The sequence below is a fragment of the Microtus pennsylvanicus genome, chromosome 11 (assembly GCF_037038515.1).
Source record: "Microtus pennsylvanicus isolate mMicPen1 chromosome 11, mMicPen1.hap1, whole genome shotgun sequence".
NCBI classification, from domain to species: Eukaryota; Metazoa; Chordata; class Mammalia; order Rodentia; family Cricetidae; genus Microtus; species Microtus pennsylvanicus.
In genome coordinates this window covers 59,027,184-59,049,186 of record NC_134589.1, presented here as the reverse complement: position 1 = coordinate 59,049,186, position 22,003 = coordinate 59,027,184, and the positions used below count along the sequence as shown (strand labels likewise).

General features: G+C 40.2%; 1 protein-coding gene across 34 annotated transcripts in view; it reads right to left on the bottom strand.

Moving 5' to 3' along the window:
- Positions 1-22,003, bottom strand: part of Ncor1 (nuclear receptor corepressor 1) — a 151,501-nt gene that overhangs the window by 114,045 nt on the left and 15,453 nt on the right. For 33 of the 34 annotated variants that reach the window (XM_075992178.1, XM_075992177.1, XM_075992174.1 and 30 more), the window contains exons 2-3: positions 16,235-16,412; positions 10,471-10,601 (exon numbers count right to left, since the gene is read on the bottom strand). In XM_075992178.1, coding sequence (XP_075848293.1) covers positions 10,471-10,601; positions 16,235-16,342 — 239 coding nt within the window. In that variant the 5' untranslated portion in view covers positions 16,343-16,412. Of the gene's footprint in view, positions 1-1,976; positions 1,996-10,470; positions 10,602-16,234; positions 16,413-22,003 lie in introns of those variants that run through there. The other variant, XM_075992197.1, reaches the window with a different exon arrangement.

The window sequence follows — 22,003 nt, the reverse complement described above, 5'->3', positions numbered from 1 at the left end:
ATTACACACGTGTATGAAATTTTCAAAGAATTAAAAATTAAATTCAGCCTTTGTTGTGAGGCTAAAGGCCACAGCAATCAATACAACACACAGAATACAAGCTATTCCAAGGCCAATGTAATTTTCAATGTAATTTCAAATTTTTACCTTTCTATAAACAACTGTGACTTTCCATGGCAGTATGACAAGCTGTGTGTAAGCCACTTAACTGCCCATTAATCTAGGAACCCTCATTCAGTCTACAGTCCTACAAAAGTGTAACTTGCCATTGTGGATAGATTTAGTTGACGGAATGCTTACCTAGCACACAAAAAGTACTAGACCTACCACAGATGCCAGACAGAGTGGAACACACCTTTAATGTCACCATTCAGGTAGAGAGAGAGAGAGAGAGAGAATGTGTGTGTGTGTGTGTGTGTGTGTGTGTGTGTGTGTGTGTGTGTGTGTGTAACATTCAAATACATTTTACTTCTAACAACTCTTGCCTGTGAGATTTATCAAAACCAGGTGAAGCACACCCAATAAAGGAGAAGAACAGAAGATAGAACTGAAGATGATCATAATGATAAATTTTAAAAATAAAAAATATTCAAAAATAAACTAGAAGGCAAGGTAAAGAATTATGAAAAACACTAAGGTGATGTTTAAAGAGTTACCTTAAAATTCTATTTTAGAGAAAAAAATCACTGTGTGCACACTTTTCAAAGACAAGATTTTAAAGATACCTTACTTGTAGGTATTTGTAATCTGTGCGCATTTTTTATTCTATCAACGTTTAATATTTCCATGTGTTAGAGATCCACCATTTAAATTTTAATTTAATATTTAACATTGCATAATGTGGATTTTTAAAATTTACACAGGCTTATAACTATCAGTCCTTTACCACAGCTTTCATTCTTTGTTTAGTTGGATTTCATCGCCTACAAATTCTATAATAAGTTTTGGATGCTCAGTGTTTTCATGTCTAAAAATACCTGCCTGTTGCTTTAAGGCTTAATTTTGTCTGGTATAATATTCTTGGATCTTAATTTCTTTTTCTCAGAATTTAAGCTATTGCTTTATTATCTCTTGCCACTAACTGAGCACTATTCAAATTTAGAACCAGACACAGTTCCACCCTGAAAAGAACCTGGATTATTCCTAGTCTTTTCCTTATCCTTGAACTTTAATAATTTATCAAGTATTGTGTCCCTCTGCTTTCTCAAAGGCACTGTGGAAGCCTACTTCAGACCTTCTCTTCAGTGCAAAACTGTCCAAGAACATTTTCCCTGCCATTGTCTTGTTGAAGGCAATGTGCTTGCTTGTTTGCTCTGGGGCTAGAAGTTGTAATGGGCATGGTTTTCTTACTTTCCACACTATGCAGGAGCAAGAAGGGGGAAACTCTGTCATTCTAACAACCTTTATTGAGAATCCTGGTCCACTATGACAGACATGTAAAGCACGCCTAGAGAACCTATTACTGTACAAATTGGTACATTATAAATGGCCTTCCTTCATGCAGCTGCAGAGAAACCAGGTGGCATAACGGAAATTCAGGTCATCTGGCTAGGCAAGCAAACACCAATACCCACTGAGCCATTTCACTGGATAATCAGTAGAGTATTTTTTAAATGTCCATCTTACCTAAAGCAGTGGTTCTTAACCTTCCTATTGCTGTGACCCTTTAACACAGTTCCTCACGTTGCAATGACCCCTAACCATAAAAATATTCTGGTTGTCACTTCATAACTATAATTTTGCTACTGTTAGGAATCATACTGCAAATATTTTTGGAGACAGAGGTTTACCAAAGGGGTCATAACCCACAGGCTGATAACCACTGACCTAAAGCACTATATACATTCAATGCTTTAAAATTATATTACAAGGATATAATAATCAAAACAAACAATTGAGGGTCTAAAGAGATGGTTTGGTGGTTAAGAGCATTGGCTGATCTTTCAGAGGACCTAGGTTCAATTCCCAGCACTCACATGGCGGTTTACAACTCCAGTTCCAGGAGATCCAAAGTCCTCTTCTGGCCTCCATAGGCACTGCACCCATGTTGCTCAGACAAACATCAAGACAAAACACTCATGTATATTGAATTTAAAAAGAGAAACAGTAACATGGTATTGGCTGAAAATTTTACTAACAGATTACCAGAAGAAAAGGGAAAGGCCAAAAACACGTGGGGTTCTAATTTTTCATAAGCATAACAAGAGGTCATACATAACAGGGAAAAAATAGTTTCTTTGGTATATCATGCTGAAAAACCTGAATTTCTACACACAATATAGAAGAATAAACTAAAGATAAAAGAAAATTAAACAAGGCTGAAAACTATGACATCCCAGAGAACACAGTGGGAAGACTCTAAGACAGACTTTGGCCTTGGCAAGGATTTTTTTCTAACATAACAAAATCATAGGCCACAAATGCAAAAATAAATAAATTAGATTCATATCAAACTCAGAAGTTTCTGCTGGAGGCCCACCTGGGTCCTCAAAGCCCAGGCAAGTGAAAGACAGCCACAGGGTCACCTTGGTCCTCAAGTCTCCGGACTGGCGGAATATACCCGAAGGCTCAGACCCACCTGGTGCCTTGTGACATTGGGAGGGTAGACACCACTATGATGAACAAACACAAGGGAGAGAAAGAGAAGCGGACTGCTTCATGTGCTTTAGGAAGAGGTAGAACTGAAGAAGCAAAGGCGGTGAGGAACAGGCTAATGTGGGTGGCCAGCTTGCCACCTAGGACCATAGTGACGTCTAAGCCTGGTCTGTGTCAAGGGCCATATCCGTCTTTGTGGTCCTACCCCAGCCATGGTCTGTGTTGCTATCCACAGCCCACATTCCCACCATAGGCCACACAGATGCCCCAGGGTCTGGGCTGCCACCTATGCCCAATAGCCACATGGGTAACCCAGGGCTATGCCGCCACAGGGCCCAGGCATTTCCGACTGGTCTGTTCTTCCAGCCAGTGCCATGGGTCCAAACTGTAGCTGAGGGTCATGTCTGGTTCAGTGATCCTACCCTAACCAGAGTCTGTGTTAATATTCATGGCCCATTTTCCCACAAAAGGCCACACAGATGCCCCAGAATCTGGGCCACCACCTGAAGCCATATCAATGTCCAAAGGCTATGCTGCTGCCAGGGCCACTGCCAATAGGAGTAGCCTACACTGCCACCCGGGGCCAGGCTGCTGCCAAGAACCTTGTCTGGGTTCACATTCCTACCTCAGCCAGGTATCATCAGTATTGATGTCCATGACCTGTGTTGTCAATAAAAGCCACACAGATGCCTGGGGTCTGGCTGTCACCAGTAGCCATGTTGGTGTGCCAGGACCATGCCGACCTGTATGGCCTGAGCTGCCACCCCAGATCACAGTTGTCATCCAGGTCCGGGCTGCTGCTGAGAGCCCTATCTGGGTCCATGACCCTACAGCAGCCAGAGTCTGAACTAATGCCCATGGTTCCTGTTACCAAAGGTCTTGCAGATGCCTGGGATCTGGTCAGCCACCTGAGACCATGTTGGTGTGAAAGGGCCATGTTGCCATGAGGACCATACTTATCTGGGTATGGATAGCCTGCCACCGGGGCCAGGCTGATCTCTAGGCCTGAGCTGCTAATAAGGGTCACGTCAGGGTCCACAGTCCTGCTGCAGCTAGGGTCTGTGTTGATCTCTATGTCACAAGTACCACAGGGGACCCAAAGAACCATGTGTGTTGAATTTGAGGGCTGCGCTGAGCCAGCATGCCCCTATGCTGGCCCTGGGAGAGCTGGCCTTGCCCCTCACTGGCCACTGCAGCAGAGGAGCTGGTGCCACTCCTCACAGGAGAGCTGGAATGATGCCACCCCTAATCACAGGCATGGGAGAGCCCACCTGACATCCTGGGCATAGAAGAGCTGGCTCTATCCCTCGCCTGAGTGGGGAGGCCCCAGCAGCCCGGACTGACCAAATCAGCTACCACCCAGCCAGACCAACATCCAGGGCTTTGAGTGGACCTCCCCAGCACTTACCCCATCTATGACCTGCTGGAGTACAAGGGACTGGTCCTGTAAAACCATGGACAGGGATGTCCTAGTCTCAGGGCAATTGTGGGATATCCGGGAGGATTTTCAGTAAGGGTTCAATGTTAACGATGTACCAGAAGCCAGGTCTTAAACCAACAACTCATTACAATGAACATTTGTATGATACACCACAGTTCCCAATGCCACTAAGACAAATGCAGGGGTGTTGGAGTGGCGAGAAAAATGGAGGATCGAAGTTGGTTTTTTGGTTTGTTTTAAATTAACAGATTCTTTAAATTTTTCTTTGGGGGAAGACACTATGCAGATGAGGGGAAGATATAGAGAGACTGGAAAATGAACAAGATTGGGGAACATGATGTGAAATTCCCAAGAATCAATTTTAAAAATTGTTTTTAAGTTTCTGCTGAACAAATCAAATAAAGTAAAACAGTAAACTAGAAAGAAATGTTATCTGATATCCAAACTTCATTAAAAATTCAAATAACCCAAAAGAAAATTTAATCACCTGGGACTAAGAAAATGGCTCATCGAATTATACCTGCTGCACAAGCCTGAGGGCCTGAGTTAAGATCCCTAGGACCCATTTACAAAACTAGGAAATGGGTAGGTTGCTGGACTTCCAGTTTCAGTGAGAGAATCCATCTCAAAAACTAAAGTAGGTAGAGTTTCAACTCGGTACCAGCGGAATGACTAAAGCAAAGAAGGGTAGAAAGAAGGGCCATTCTGCCATCAAATTCCTGACCTGAGAATGCCCCATCAATAATCAGAATCACATGACTTCAAGTGGTTCTTGTGATTCAAGTGGCTTCAAAAAGTTTGCCCCTTATGCACTCAAAGAAATCCAGAAATCTGCCATGAAGGAGAAGGAACTCCAGATGTGAGTACCAATACCCAGTTCCACAAAGCTATCTGGGCCAAAGGAATATAGTATTCATGTACATTTGTCCAGAAAACAAACAAGTTCTACGCTTTGGCAACTAGGACCCTGTTACCTCACTCAAAAACCTACATCCATATGCCTGGGGACAGGGAGTTGGAAGCAAATACATGAGACACCTGACATCTACCTCTAACCTCCATACACTACTTTCACATGACTACACACAAACCACAATCTCAAAAGAAACACAACAAATATTTTTCCAAACAATAAAAAAATAAACAAAACTGCCAAGAGATATGTGAAATAGCATCCAATATTATTAATTCGTAGAAAAAAAATTGAATCAAAATGACTTTGCGATACCACTTCCCACTAGCCACCCATTAAGATTTCTGTTACTAGGCTGGAGAGAGGACTCTGTGGCTGTTCTTCTAGAAAATCCAAGTTTGATTCTTAACACCCACATCTCAATTGACAATTGTCTGTAACTACAGCCCTACAAGATCCAAAGCCCTCTTCTGGACTCTGTAGGTACTACAAACATGTGGTACACAGACACTTGTAAAGGCAAAACACCCAAAACAAAATAAAAAACAAAGCATGGTAGCACACGCCTTTAACCCCAGCACTTAGGCAGAGGCAGGGGGATTTCTGTAAATTCAAGGCCAACCTGGTCTGCAGAGTAAGTTCCAAACAGGGCTACAAATGGGAACCCTGTCTCAAAAAAACAAAACAAAACAAAACAGGGAGGGACGGAGGGAGGGAGGGACAGAGGGAGGGAAAAGTAGACACAATCAGAACTTACAAAACAGCAGATATAATGGATGGGCAAGTCCAAATAGCTAATGCACTAGGAATGAAGGTGATAAACTGTTGTTGGGGAATATTATTTTAAGTTATGTGACATTTGTTTAACTCAGTGAAGATGTGATTCTTTGCCTATCTAAAACACCTGATGGTCTAATAAAGAGATGAATGGCCCATAGTGAGGCAGGAGCAAGGACAGATGGGGCTGGCAGGCAGAGAGTGTAAACAGAAGAAACAACAAGAAAAAAAGGAGCAGCGAGAAAAAAAGGAGAGGAGGACGTTAGCTAGCCAAGGAGTAAGAGTGAAAGAGATACGGAAGTAAGAAAAGGAGAAGGCATGAAGGCAAAAGGTAGTCAGGATAATTTAAGAAAAGTTGGCAAAAAACAATCTAAACTAAGACTGGGCATTCATAACCTCCATGTGTGATTTATTTGGGAGCTGGGTGGTGGGCTCCTCAGAAAAGCCAAGAGCTAAAACATCACACAACGAACTATACTTTATTTGGAATTAGTTTTTTTCAATACAGTATTTTTTAAAAGATTTATTTACTGGGTGGTAGTGGCGCATACCTTTAATCCCAGCACTTGGGAGCAGCAGGCGGGAAGAATTCTGTGAGTTCAATGCCAACCTGGACTACGTAGTGAGTTCCAAGACAGCCAGAGTTACATAGTGAGACTCTTGTCTTGAAAATACCAACAGAAAAAAAATTTATTTATTTCACTTAATACGCATGAGTGTTTTGCCTGCATGTGCACCTCTGTATAGCTGGTACTCAAGGCTGTCGCAAGAAGAGACTGGGATCCCTGGAACTGGAGTTATGGGTGGGTGCTAGGAAATTAACCAGGGTTCTCTGCAAGAGCAACAAGTGTTCTTAACCTCTGAACTACCTCTCCAGTTCCTGCATTTGGGATTCTTGCTAAATGGTACAAGAATAGCTTCTTGCCACCACAAGAGGAGACAGTGGTTATGTTAATTTGTTCTCGTGCAGGGTCCTTTGCATTATCTACATACATACTCTTCTGTAACATCCTTTACATAAATATACACAATGATTTTTTTCCCTGTGCTGGAGATGGAACTGAAGGCCTTAAGCTTGTCTGTCAAGTACTATACCACTGAGAGATATCAAGCACCCTAATAAAATTTACTTTTAAATCAACAACATTAAGAGTGAAAATGAATGGGGCTGGAGAGATGGCTCAGTGGTTAAGAGCATTGCCTGCTCTTCCAAAGGTTCTGAGTTCAATTCCCAGCAACCACATGGTGGCTCACAACCATCTGTAATGAGGTCTGGTGCCCTCTTCTGGCCTGCAGACATACACACAGACAGAATATTGTATACATAATAAATAAATAAATATTTTTTAAAAAAAAAAGTGAAAATGAAATGTTTAGGGATAAAAACGACCAGGGACATCTAGCCTAGTGAGGACATTAGAGTCTACTGACCTCCTTAGCCCTCAAGCCTATTAATAAAATGGATTTATCATCATATAAACATATATATTATTTCATATTTATTTATATATTTATTAAATATATTTACACATTTACTGAATATACACACACACATATAAAATTTTTAAGCACTCTATACTCTGGTGGGTACAGCCACTTTGGAAATCAGTCTGGAGATTCCTCAACAAAGTAGATATGGGCCTAACACATGAACTAGCCACTCCTGGGCATAAGCCCTAGGGAATCTATACCCTACAACAGAGACACTTCCAAATCCATATTCACTGAAATTCTATCACAATAGTTAGAAAACACAGCCAGCCCAAATGTCTATTGTTTGATCAGTGGACAATGAAAGTGTATGCGACTATGGAGAAAAATGAAAGTATAAAACTTGCAGGAAAGCCAGGCAGTGATGGTGCACGCCTTTAATCCCAGCACTCAAGAGGCAAAGGCATGCTGATTCTTGAGTTCGAGGGCAGCCTAGTCTACAAGAGCTAGTTCCAGGACAGGCTTCAAAGCTACAGAGAAACCCTGTCTCGAATAGATAGTAGATAGATAGATAGATAGATAGATAGATAGATAGATAGATAGATAGATAGATAGATTTGAAAGAAAATTACAGGAAAATGGATAAAACTGGAAATCATACCGAGTGATGTAACCAAATAAGTAAATAGATTTGAAAGAAAATTGCGGGAAAATGGATAAAACTGGAAATCATACTGAGTGATGTAACCAAGGCTTAGAAAAATGAAAATCACATGTTTTCTCTTATATATAGATCCTGGCCCTAAGTCTTTTGTGTGTTTATCTGGAGTACCTAAGAAACCAGAATGGGAACAATGGTGTGGAAGTCACTGGGAGACAAGCAAGACAATACTATATAGGGTACATGGGGGAGGGAGGATACTGAAAGTGAAAAAGTATCAACAAAGAGAGGAATGGAGATGAAGGAGGCAAGGGATTGGGGATGAAGGGAAAAGGTCAAATAAAATAAAGAGGGCATGAGAAAAACACAAGTTAACCAATTATCAATCAAAAAAGGAAATAAAGGAAAAGTCTAAAGGTAGCCTTAAGACTAGGCAAGGCAGCTGGACAGTAGTAGGGCACACCTTTAACCCCAGCTCTGGGGAGACAGAAGCAGGCCATCTCAGTGAGTCTGAGGCCAGCCTAGTCTACAAAGCAAGTTCTAGGACACCCAGGACTGTTACACAGAGAAACCCTGTCTCAAAAAGGGAGGAGGAGGAGTGGGGGGGAGGAGGAGGAGATGACAATGACAACTGACTAAACAATGCAGGTCCAAGCAGCAATAAACAAAAACTCCAGTGCCAAATGTGGGATGCCTTTGTAGGAGATGGTCAGAGGCTCCGGAGGCCACAAAAACAATTGCCATTTCTCTTGGCTACCCACCAAAACTAGCTGATATGACCCTACTGCTGTAGACATAATAAACCTTGGATACAAAGTATAGAGAAATCAAGTTGAAACTGGCCTGGAAGATTCGTCTCTGTTGGCTGATCTCATGGTGCCAGATGATGCAATGCAGGTGAACTGTAGGGTAAAGACATTGAGAGTCTACAAACTATATCAACCTGTTAGGCAAGAAGTGTTAATTAGTGAGATGGTAGCAGTAGTATTGCAGGGATAACAACTAAGGGAAAAGAGGCTATAAGAGCCAGAAAGGAGTTTAGGTAACATGGCACTGATGTGGACATCAGAATGACTTAGTTCAATTGGCTACTTCTACAGTATGTTCAAACAATTATGAGTAAACAATAAAGGTGACTGTTATATAACTCATTATGTAACCAGTACTGGAAAGAAGCCACTTGTGTGATTCTCTATAAAATTATAGTCCTTGGAACCAAGAGTGCATGTTCTTGCTTATAATAACCTATGTATCATTTGTCAGCCACTCTGTACATCTTCTTTAATCTCCCAGCTCCCCTCAACCCTCCATCCCCAAACTCTGAACTCTGGCCCCAAGACCAACGGCTCCCTAAATGGATCTGGGACTTGCTCTACAAAAGGAATTTCTCAATACTGTATGTCTGGTTTAGGAGAACCTAAAGTGGCCATTTACCTGAACTGACTTAGAATCAAGACATCTCCTAAATAGCTGTTTATACCCACAGACAAAGGCTTAAACAGAGGGTCCTCTTCTTACAGCAAAGAAAGGCAAACAGGAACACCCATGGCTGCACTAAATGTGAGAATAAAGACATTTACATCACCCCCCTAAGGTCTGGAGAACACTGTTGAAGAGAAGATGGAAATAATGCAAGAGCCAGAGGATGGGAATGGGCTACAAAACACCACCTTCCAAGTATGACAAAGTCATGGCAACCACAAACTCACAGCAACACTGTATGCTGGCACTGGGTCCACAGAAGACCGGTCCTCCTAACAGTCAGATATAGAAGGGGAAAGGACTCATGGTAGCCTATGACACACTACTGATCTAAAAGCAACCAACAGATTCTGGGAGAGGCATAGTATCTAGTTGCATACCTACTCAGGAACCCACATGTCTGAAAGTTAGTCACACAGATGGCACTAGTAAAATTATGAAACACAAAACAAAAGCAAACTAGTAAGTAGGGGAAAGTAATTTGCAGGAAGAAGGGGCCAGCAGAAATGGGAGAGAAATAGGGGGGAAAAAAAGAAAGTAACCAGAAAACAGTAATACAGCGTGTGTGTGTGTGTGTGTGTGTGTGTGTGTGTAATTCTGAAAGGATAAACTTTACTAATGGGCTTGGCATAGTGGCCCTCAGGAGGTAGAGGCAGGCAGATCTCTGGGAGATTGATACCAAGATGGCCAAGACTACAAGTGAGATCCTGTTTCAAAATAAACAAAAAATGAGGCTAGAGATATGGCTCAGCAGATAAAGGTGAGTGCCCCAAGCCTGAAAACCTTAGTTTGATTTCCAAGATCCATAAAGTAAAAGTAGAAAGCTGACCCCTGCCACCAAGTTGTCTTCTGACTTACAAACATGAACCATTATACATGGCATACTCCCATATACATAAATGAAGTAAAGCAAGTAAATTTTCATTAAAAATGTAATCAGATAATGGAACAACAAAACAAACAAACAAAAAACAGATGTGAGCCAGGTGTTATAATCCACCAGCACAAGGGAGACTACAAAGGAGGCTCTAGAGTTCAAAGAAAACCAATACAAGAACTCAAAACACAAACTGTATAAAAGACCAGTTGCAGGTGTTAGAAAAAAATTAAAAATAATAAATTATGTAATTTAATTAATCCTAAGGAGAAACATAAGAGAAAGCCCATTACCTGTCAGAACCCGGGTGAAATTCTGAAAGCAAGGAAGGTCGTCTTCGAAGCTGCTGCTGCTGTTGCTGCAAAAGCTGTGATGCCTGACTAACTTCAATATGAGAAGAGCGATAGTCAGGGACTGCAAACTCCTGGTATTAAAATAATTGTAAGTTAACTATTAACTACAAATAAGAATAGCACCACAAAGTTAAACAAAGTAATTAAGAACCAGTATAAAACAAACAGCAATGACAATTTTAATACTTTAATGAGTCGATTTTTCACCAACATTTTAAACATTTCTAGTAAGATTTGTTTTCCTTTATGTATATGTGCCTGTTTTTGTTTTGTTTTTTGTTTGTTTACTTATATATATATTTTTTTGTTTTTTTTGTTTTTTTGAGACAGGGTTTCTCTGTGTAACAGTCCTAGCTGTACTGGAACTAGCTTTTGTAGACCAGGCTGCCCTTGAACTCACAGAGATCCACCTACCTCTGCCTCCTGAGTGCTGGGATTAAAGGCATGTGCCACGATCACCAGGCCAGTGCCTGTTACATATGTATGTGTGTGTGTGTGTGTGTGTACACATACACATGTAGGTGGATACTCTCAGAGCCCAGAAGAAGGTGCTGGAAACTCTAAAACTGGAATTATAGATGTGGATGCTTGACGCTAATTCCAATCCTGTGAAAGAGCAAGCACTCTTAACCACTGAGCCATCTTTCCAATCCCTTATTTAAAATTTTTTACATGTATTTCTTGTGGAAATGGGAGCAGATTGGGCACATGCCATGGCTTACATGTGAAGGTCAGAGGACAATCTGTGACAATCAATTCTCCCTTTCCACCATGTGGGTTCTGGATACTGAACTCAAGTTGTCAGATCTGGCCATCTTAGCGGCTCAACATTTAATTATTATTGTTAAAAATAAGTAATTCAAAATAAAATTTCAATGTCTATTTAACTATCTCTCTAATAATATGATAAGTCCCAATCTATATTACTCACATAGATAAGTATCAAATTCATGTATCTAGTCTCAGAGTGAGTATGTGTAATCCCAGTACTCAGGAGACCAAGGCAAGTCAAATTGAGGCTAGCCTGAGATACATACTGAGACCCAGGCCAGTCTAGGGCCTCTCTCAAAACCAAACCAAACCAAAAAGGTCGGTGTGATACCACATGCCTTTAATCCCAATAATTAAGAGTCAGAAGCAGACAGATCTCTGAGTTCAGAAACAGTCTGGCCTGCATGGGAACTCCAAGACAGCAAAGGCTAGACCTAGGCTTTAACCTTATCTCAAAATAAAAAAGAAAAGAAGGAAGGAAAAGAAAGAAGGCATTCCAGTAGTAAATTCAAAACAAATTAGCTTGCAAAAACACAGAGGCTGTCTCTTTAGATCCATGTTTATTTACAAATGAAGCTGAAATCCAGAAAAATCAACTTACTAGTTAAGAGTCCTAGTTTCTTCCACAACCAAAAGAAGAATTTGGGGTGTGTGTGTGTGTGTGTGTGTGTGTGTGTGTATGGATATTGTCTACATGTATGTTTTGTGCCATGTGTGTGCCTGATGCCCACAGACACCAAAAGGTGTTGATGTAATGCAGTGTTTCTCAAACTTCCTAACGCTATGACCCTTTAATACAGTTCGTTCCTCATGTTGTGGTGACCCTCAACCAAAAAATTATTTCATTGCTACTTCGTAACTATAATTTTCCTACTGCTGTGAACCATAAGGTAAATATCTGATAAGCAGGATATCCAATATGTGACCCCTGTGGGGTTTGTGACAAACAGGTTGAGAACCACTAACCTAGTGGGGGGGGTTAGGGAGTATTTTTATTTTTGTTTTATTGTTGTTTGCTTCTTTGTCTACTTTTCTTGTTTTAGAGACAGCTAGGGGAGCAATAAAACCTTCGTTTTAAAATAAACATATCAGGCTGGAAAGACAGGTAGGTAGTTAAGAGCACTGATGTGTAATTCCCCTCTGTATGTTATGAATATGTTTTATTGCCATTGGTTAATAAAGCTGTTTTGGCCTATGGCAGAACAGAATTATAACTAGCCAGAAAAACTAAACAGAATGTAGGGAGAAAGAAGGCAGAGTCAGGCAGATGCCATGTAGTTGCCAAAGGAAAAAGATGCCAGAACCTTACCAGTAAGCCACAGCTTTGTGGCGATACATGGATTAATAGAATGAGTTAATAAATATGTAAGAGCTAGCTAGGGAATACACCTAAGCCATTGGCCAAACAGTGTGGTAATTAATATAGTTTCTGTGTGATTATTCGGGCCTGGGAGGCTAGGAAACAGAAGCGCAGTCTCCATTTACAGAGCACAGAGAACCTGACCAAAAGAGAATACCACCAGAGGTCTTTAATCACTTTCAGAGCATCAGAACACAGGTATGAAAAAAATACCCACCATGACAGGTAATGGGCAATATCCTAAGAAATAACACATCATTTCTCTGAAGTTAGAAATAACAATCCTTAGACTTAAAAGAACCAAGGAGAAAATCATAAGATATTTTAAAAATTAGTACACAGACAATACATTAAAATTTTTAGAGGGCTGAAAGATGGTTCAGCAGGTAGAAGTACCTGCCACCAGACCTGAGAACCTATGTTCATTCCCTGGAAGCCATATGGTGGAAGGAGCGAACAAACTCCAAGTTTTCTGACCTCCACATACGTACTGTGCACTCATGAGCACACATATACACATATATAAATAAATAACTCAAATTTAATTATTTTAGTGTAGGAAACCAAGGATAATGATTTACTACAAGTTCCAAAACCAAACACAGGCTTCCTACAAACAAGGGTCATAAGAAAAGCACTGACTTATCAGCAGAAATAAACAAAAGCAAACAGAGCAGGTTCCAAGGAGAGTTTTAACTCTACAAGTTCAGAGCAAGATCATTCACTCAAGAACAATGAAGTTTTCCGAACTCAAGAACTCTGAAAATGGCCAGGCCGTGGTGGCACACGCCTTCAATCCCAGCACTTGGAAGGCAGAGGCTGGTGAACCCCTGAGAGTTCGAGGCCAGCCTGGTCTCCAAGAGCTAGAACTGTTACACAGGGAAACCCTGTCTCGAAATTAAAAAAAAAAAAAAAAAAAAAAAAACCTCAAACGCATGTCAGTCACTCAGTCACTGATGCTCTCTGAAGGTTTTAAGATTTTGAATTATTCAAAACTGACTGGGAGAAAAAAGGACAACACAACAGAGCACAGCAGCTTCCAGCTCTGAGCATGTAACACTGTCTAAACTGTCTCATGGGGTTGTGTGAAAGACTTTAGAAAAAAATCATACGGTAGAATCTAGCTGGGTACAAGAGCTATATGTCTGGAATCCCAGCACTCAACTTGGACTATATAAGAAATACAAGGCTATACAGTTAGATCCTGTCTCAGGTAGATTAGACAGACAGACAGATGGTGGTTGTGGGGGTAAATTCATAGAAACTATTTTCAGATAGTGGGCTGTACAAGAGGTAAGTAACCTCTGAGAGAAAACTGTTTGTAAGCTTTCTGCCCAAAATCAATTTGAACGTCTACATACAGCCCTGGGTATTCAAACAGGCCTCCACAATCATGGCTATTGAAGACACAGTGATACAGGTTTGAAGGAATCAGAATTTCTAAAGACCTCTAGAGAGGAGGGAGTTACATACAAAAAGATTTCTTAAACACGAATTTGGTTCCCTTAAGTCTTTGCAGAGAGTAAAAAGTCAAAGGCTGGGTCAAAACTGTCTCCGATCAAAGAACAATTAGGGCAACCTATGACTTCAAGTCATCCTGACCTCCACAAGCACACAGAGACACGTGCATTAATATAAACAAACAAAAGCAACACAATAATCCAGGAAATCAGCAATCACATGGATAGCATTGGGGGAAGAAAAAATAAAACACCCAATCATGATAAACATTGTCAACCTAGGAACAGAAAGCAACTTCAGCCAAACAAGAGCATCAACAAAAACATGCAAGTACATTAATGTTTTTCTGCAAAAACATTAATATCCATGCTCATTCCAAATCAGAACCATATTTCAAAGGAGTCCTCAGAAATACTCAACTGTATCTGATTGATAAATTTGCTTTCTTATTCACTAAGGTGAGCACTTCATTTGTGCTATCTAGTTTTACGTCAACTTGACACAACCTAAAATCATTGGGAAGAAGGAACCTCAATTGAGAAAATGGCCCTATGGAGCATTGTCTTAACTGAAAAATTGATGAGGAAGGGCTCAGTACTGTGGTAGGCAGTCCTGGGGTGCATAAGAGAGTAAGCTAAGCACACCATCAAGATCAAGTCCATAAACAGCAGCATTTCTCCAGGCTTCTGCTTTAGTTCTGCCTCCGGTCTCTATCCTCACTTCCCTCACTGATCAAGCATGACCTGACAGTTGTTAAGAAGAAATAAACTCTTTCTTCTTCATGTTGCTTATGGTCATAGTGTTTTATCTTAGCAATAGAAATCCTAAGAAACATTTCTTGTTTTCTTTTGTTTACTTTTGTGATAGAGACTGTCTATGTAGTCCATCCTATCCTTGAACCTGAAATACACCTGCTTCCACTTGCTGAGTTCTAAAGCAGGCAGATGCCACCAAACCCAACATTCTTTCTGTATTTTTCTTTAAATTTTTTACATTACTAGCTTTCGTCCAATAAGCTGAGAGTTCTACCTCATATTTCATTTTTGAAAAGGTTAAGTTACTCATAGAAACTTTATCACATATCCTTAAAGTAGAGGTGTTTATGCTAAAACTAAGCAGAGGTCAAATTATCTAGCCAGTTTAAAACTCAACCAGAACATGGAATGCAAATATAGTGTTATCCTAGAAACTGAGGACAACTTACTCTTTCCTGTGAATAATTCTTAATTCAAAATCAGAGAGATAGGGCTAGTAACATGGTTCACCAGATGAAGGCACTATATAGCCAAGCCTGACAAACTGAGATCAATCCCTGGAACAAACATGGTAGGAAGAGATAACTGACTCCAGTCCTCTGATCTGCACATGTATGCCAGAGCAAGCGCACATACAAAATAATTAATAAATAAATGAATGAATGTAAGAAAATTAAGAGGGACATTCAATCTTTGAAATCTAGCAGAAAACTGCAGTAAGAATATAGGTAATTAAGTGGGCAGTGGTGGCACATGCCTTTAATCCCAGCACTTGGGAGGCAAAAGCAGCAGGGACTCTGAGTTCAAGGCCAGTCTCGTCTACAGAGGGAGTTCCAGGATAGTCATTGCTACACAGAGAAACCTTGTCTCAAAACAGAAACAAAAGAAAACAAACAAAAATAAATCCCCCAAAGAAAAGACAGCTAATTAATTCTCAAACTTTGGCTCCTTTATAGATAGATGAGTGTGTGTGTGTGTTAAACATATAATTTTTGGAGACATAAATGTAAATATAAAACATGCATATATATGGTGTGTGTGTGTGTGTGTGTGTGTGTGTGTGTGTGTGTGTGTGTGTGTGTATTTTTTAGATGAAGCTTCATTTGCCCCTGGTTGGCTTCAAATTTGCTATATAAGCAAGGCTGGCATTGAATTCCCATCCTCCAGCCTCTGGTCCTCAAGTGCTGGAATTAGAGACACATTCCACTACACCTGGCTATGAATGATTCTTACATGATTCTTGCCATTCAAAAATAATAATAAAAATAACAAGCCAATTACTAGCCAATAAATATATTACATAGGAAAGTTGGAAACCATAAATTATATATGCATCTTGACAGCTAATATGCCTTACCTGCTGGTGCCTGGTGCTGGGAAAAGTATACTGGACAGAATGTGAAGGATAACGACTTTGCTCTGTGCTGAAAGCTCCTTGGTTGGGAGGGTATCCTGAACTTGACATTATCAGTAAAGACGTCCTCACTTGGCTGTGAGATCAAGTCCAACAAACAACCATGTTTCTAGGAAACAACCTACACAGGATGGTAAAAGAAAATTCATAAGTAATAAAACATGAAATGTCCTTCTAATAAATGATAAATACAGATATACAAACAAAACCACAACGGCCAGTCAAAGCTCTCTCATATATTTACTTAAAAGAAGTTATTAAAGTTTGGCAAACAATGCGTCTTTTCCTCTATACAGACTATGATGGATATACAAAGGACATTACAGCCCCTGAGACAGTGCAGAAACAGCTTGACTTTTGCCTTTTCTATCCAGGGTCAATGTTCATGAGTTGCATGTGATTTTCCTTGTCCTTATGAAAAGTTCTCCTTTACTTAATTCGGCTAAGTAGATTTTTATTATAATGCTGACAACATTTATTATAACCTTGGCAACAACCCAAATGTCATGATACAATGAAAAGGGATAAGGGGAGCTAATTTTGTTTTCTAACCATGTTATAATATATTAAATAGAAAAGTTGCTGTTTTAACTATTTTTAAGTAAATGATTCAATAGCATTACATATATTCACAATTTTATGTATGATTTATGTATAATATTTCTATTTAACATTTCATGTCATAAAAAAAGTTTTAAAATTAACGGTAATATGTCCTATTTTCTACACACCTCTGTATACCTATACTGACACAGAATGACCATGGCATACTACCTTACTGTGAGGGGATACAAGACAGTAAGAAACAATCACCGGAGAGTAGAAACTACAGTATTTATAATAAAGTGCTATAAATAAGATAATAAACAGGTGAACAGAATGGGCAAGGGCTACCATAAAGTCAGTCTAAGCTGGAATGTCCCAGGCCCTAGTTTATAAAACAGCCACAATCTACATAAATGGAATCACACAAGCGTGAGGGTAGAGCAGAGATGAGGCTAGGAGAGAGCAGAGTAAGCAAGTGCGTTTGGCAAGTTGTCTGGAGAAATTAAGGGCACTTTCTCACCTTCCTCTCTCTCCTTCCTTTCTCCCTCTCTTCCTTCCCCCCCCCATGTCTAAGAGAGAGAGAATATTAATCACGTCCATCTTTATGTGGCAATTATTTGTTCTGGAATGCTTGTTCCAACTTTTTAAAGATGTTCTCCATTCCTAAATTCTAAAAAGATTAGACTTCAAGTTTTAGGCTTTTTCTTTAATATTTATCCTCATCCTTCCTCTAAAACAGGGTTCTGTCCTGGAACTTGCTCTGTAGGCCAATCTAGCCTCAAACTTGAAGCGATCCACCTTCCTCTGCATCCCTAAGTGTTGGGATTAAAGGCATGCGCCACCAGGCCCAGCTAACATTCATCTTCTTAAACATTCAGAGGTTTTCTTTTCCCAAAAAAAAAGGCACAACTAAAGCCGGGCGATGGTGGCGCACGCCTTTAATCCCAGCACTCGGGAGGCAGAGGCAGGCGGATCTCTGTGAGTTTGAGACCAGCCTGGTCTACAGAGCTAGTTCCAGGACAGGCTCCAAAGCCACAGAGAAACCCTGTCTCGAAAAACCAAAAAAAAAAAAAAAAAAAAAGGCACAACTATGTTTCTTCTCTCATTGATAGTGAATCATCCCAATAAAACACTTGGTGAATGTTACTCTTTAGCAATTAAGTGAATATTCTGAAAAAATGCACTGACATCAGAGGGCATTTACTGCAGCACCACAGTAAGAAACTCAATTCCAGGTAATATCCTGCAGTGTGCTCATATAATAAGGAACTGTACAGGAGTTACAGAAAGCTACAGGTTCATATTTCAGAACAGACACAACTCTGCTGACATTTCATCGAATATTAGCATATACTAAAAACAAAATATTTATGGTTTATAATGCATATTAAATTTAAAAAGCAGCAACTCAGGGATAATAATTACATCTCAGGAAGGAAGGCACACCATCTATAACAGTGTCTTCAAAAACTACAGAACTGGCAAGATAGTTCAGCAGATAGCAGCAGCTGTGGCACAGCATGGTGACCTGAGTTCCATCACCAGGAAGACACACGGTAGAAAGGTAGAGACTTTGTCTTACTTTCACAGACATACTACAGAACATATTCATGCACATGTGCACACACAAATAAATGTTTTTTAAAAAGTTTTTAAAGCAGAAGAAAAAAATAAAATATTGCTTTTTAAACACCAACAATACGCAGACAACAATTGGTTATACTGCTCTCTGCACATTTTTTTAATTTCCTTCCTTCATATGTTTGGGTGTTTAGGCTGAATGTATGTATGTGGCGCACACGCAGGAGGAAGTCTGAGTGTGGTGTCGAATCCCCTAGAACTGGGGTCATAAGCCACCGCAGGAACTAAACCTGGGTCCTCTACAAGAGCAGCCAAGTAGCCAGGTATAGTGGCACACACCTTTAGTCCCAACACTCAGGAAGCAAAGGAAGAAGGATCTCTGAGTTCTGAGTTAGAGGCCAGATTGATCTATAGAACAAGTTCTAGGATAACTAGAGCTGTTACACAGAGAAATCCTTCCTTCCTTTCTTTCTTTTTTTTGTTTTTTTATTTGTTTTTGTTTTGTTTTTATTTTCGAGACAGAGTTTCTCTGTAGCTTTGGAGCCTGTCCTGGAACTGGATCTTGTAGACCAGGCTGGCCTTGAATTCAGAGGCCTGCCTCTCCCAAGTGCTAGGATTAAAGACACTGCCTAGCTTGGCTCAGGAGTTTTTAAAAGTACCGAAGATTACAAAATTTAAAAATCATCTCACATCCTTGTGCTCCATATGCTACATAGCTGTAATCCCAGAAAGCAACCAAAAGTAGAATGTCCTTTAGAAGCTCTAAGCACTTTAAGCGCAATTACATGTTCACATACTACACATGCACTGTGCTTTATCTTGCTCTTATTATTTAGTATATCTTGGTAGTCATCCACAATTCACAAAGTATTTCCCTTCTATAAAACATTTCATTATATGACTTCATGAGTATTTTTCTGAAGGTTTTCTAAGTAATTCTCATCTGCAGCCCTAAGAAATGTTTATGTAATCTACCTCCGAGCCCCTAATTCAGATTATTTGATGTACATATGTACATAAAGTGTGTGTGTGTGTGTGTGTGTGTGTGTGTCTATTTCTTTCCTTTTTTTTTTTCAAGACAATGTTTCTCTATGTAACAGCCCTGGCTGTCCTGGAACTTGCTCTGCAAACCATTCTGGCCCTGAACTCACAGAAATCTACCTGCCTCTGCCTCTCAAGTGCTGGGATTAAACATTTACATCACCATGCCCAGTGTGTGTATACACACACACACACACACACACACACACACACATATATATATATATACACACACACACATATATATAAAATGCAAAAACAAAATGTTAGCCCATGTTCATTCAAATTATTTTCCTAGCAGTGGCCTAACAGGTCAGAAATCCAAATGAAGTTGGGCAGTGGTGGAGCACACTTTTAATCCCAGCACTTGGGAGGCAGAAGAAGCCAATCTCTGTGAGTTCAAGGCCAGCCTGATCTAAAGACTGAGTTCCAGGACAGTCAGGGCTACATAGAGAAACCCTGTCAAAAGAGAGAGACAGACAGACAGACAGACAGACAGACAGACAGACAGACAAAGGCATGTGATAAACCAGGTATGGTGGTACATGCCTATTAACCCCAGCCCTTAGGGAAAAAAAAGTAAGAGGGTTATGAGTTTGAGGACAGTCTGAGCTACATACAAAGACCCCTATAACAAAGAACAACTAAGAGCAAAAGTGGAAATGCGAGTAATCCACGTGGTATAAGGGAGGTTTTGGTTTGTTGTTTTAATTTACATTGTAATGTTCACCATCCGTCACCTACATTCAATATCACTGTAAATTGACTGGTTTGTTTGTTTTCCTCATTTGTCAATAATACTTCAGAATGTTCTGAAGTAGTAGTTTTAGGTTTTAATTTTAGTGAAGTTTGACATCTGTTGTGGTTTAAATAGGTATGACCTGCATAGACTTCGGGTGTTTGAATGTCTGACCCATCATAGGGAGTGGCACTATTACGAGGTGTGGCATTGGAGAAAGTGTGTCACTGTGGGGACAGGCTTTGAGGTCTCATAAGCTCAAACTAAGCCCAGTACAGTCTCTCTGTCTGCTGCCTGTGAATCAAGATGTAGACTCAGCTCCTTCTCCATCACCACGTCTACCTGCATGCTGCCATATCCTACCAAGATGATAATAGACTAAACCTCTGAAACTGTAAGCCAGTTCCAAATGTTTAAACGTTTTCCTTTATAGGAGTTGCCGTGAACATAATGTCTCTTCACAGCAATAGACACTCAAACTAATAGCTGGGCAGTGGTGGCACACTCCTATAATCTCAGCACTCGGGAGGCAGAGGCAAGCAGATCTCTGTGAGTTCAAGGACCTTCTGCTTCCAACTAGTAAACTTTTCTCAAACATCTTATCTAGAAGCAAAAGATAAGAAGGCAAATCTCTGACTCAGTAAGAATGTGCCAGTCAAGAATCTCTCTTTTCAGGCACTCTAACGTTCCATCTTTCCGTCTACTACTACTCCAGTCCCAGGGCATCAAGATACCTCTACAAAGTAAGTATCTTGCAGTTCAAAACCAACTGAAATAAAACAATCCAATTTAAAGCTAAAGCTAAAAGGAAATATGGCACTTTTAATGCCAATACCAAACTATAAATTCAGTTCCTTTTAAAATTATTTTTAAATTTATTTACTGTGTATGAATGTGTGCGTATGTGGGTGAGTGCATGGCTGAGGGAAATCTGTGGGAGTAGGTTCTCTCTTTCCATCATTTGTGCTGTAGGGATTAAACTCGGGTTGTCAGGCCTGGTGGCAAATGCCTTTACCTCCTGAGGTATCCCATAAGCTGTAAATTCAGTTCTTAGGACAAAACCCAATAATTCAGTATGCTTGACTCAGGAAATGTACAAGTTCTGTGACCTTTTAAAGAAACCTGCTCAAGCAGGGTGCCAGAGTGCACCCTTGTAGTCCCACCAGTCAGAAAGTGAAGACAGGAAGATCTGAAGTTCAGGGTAAGGTAAGCCTTGGCTGTCAGAGCACCTCTCAGGACAACATGGGCTACATGAGACCCTATGTCCAAAATTAAAAGGAAATGTTAAAAAGAAACCAAGATTTTATAAGCAACTACCTCATAGAAATTTCAACACACACAATGCTTCAGGCTGAAAATAATGTTAGAACTCAGTATCACTGTTATGAGAAGAGCACTTCTTATCTGACTGCCCTTCCAGAAGTCCCGAGTTCAATTCCCAGCAACCACATGGAGGCTCACAGCCATCTGTGATGAGACCTGGCTACCTCTTCTGGTGCGCAGGGATACATGCAGGCAGAACACTGTGTGTATATATATTTAATAAATCAATCTTTTAAAAAAGCAAAAAAAAATGGCAGAATGAAATTGGTCTACTTAGAGACCTGTTTGAATCTTTTCAGAACACACACATACACACACACACACACACACATACACACACACACATGCACACGCGCGCACAACCTGAAACAACAAAATTTCAAATACAATCTGCCAAAAAGAAAAGCTTAATCCTCTTCTCACCAGGAATTCTTTGGCTTTTAGCCTATAGTCTTTGCATAACCAAAATGTACTTGGACAGG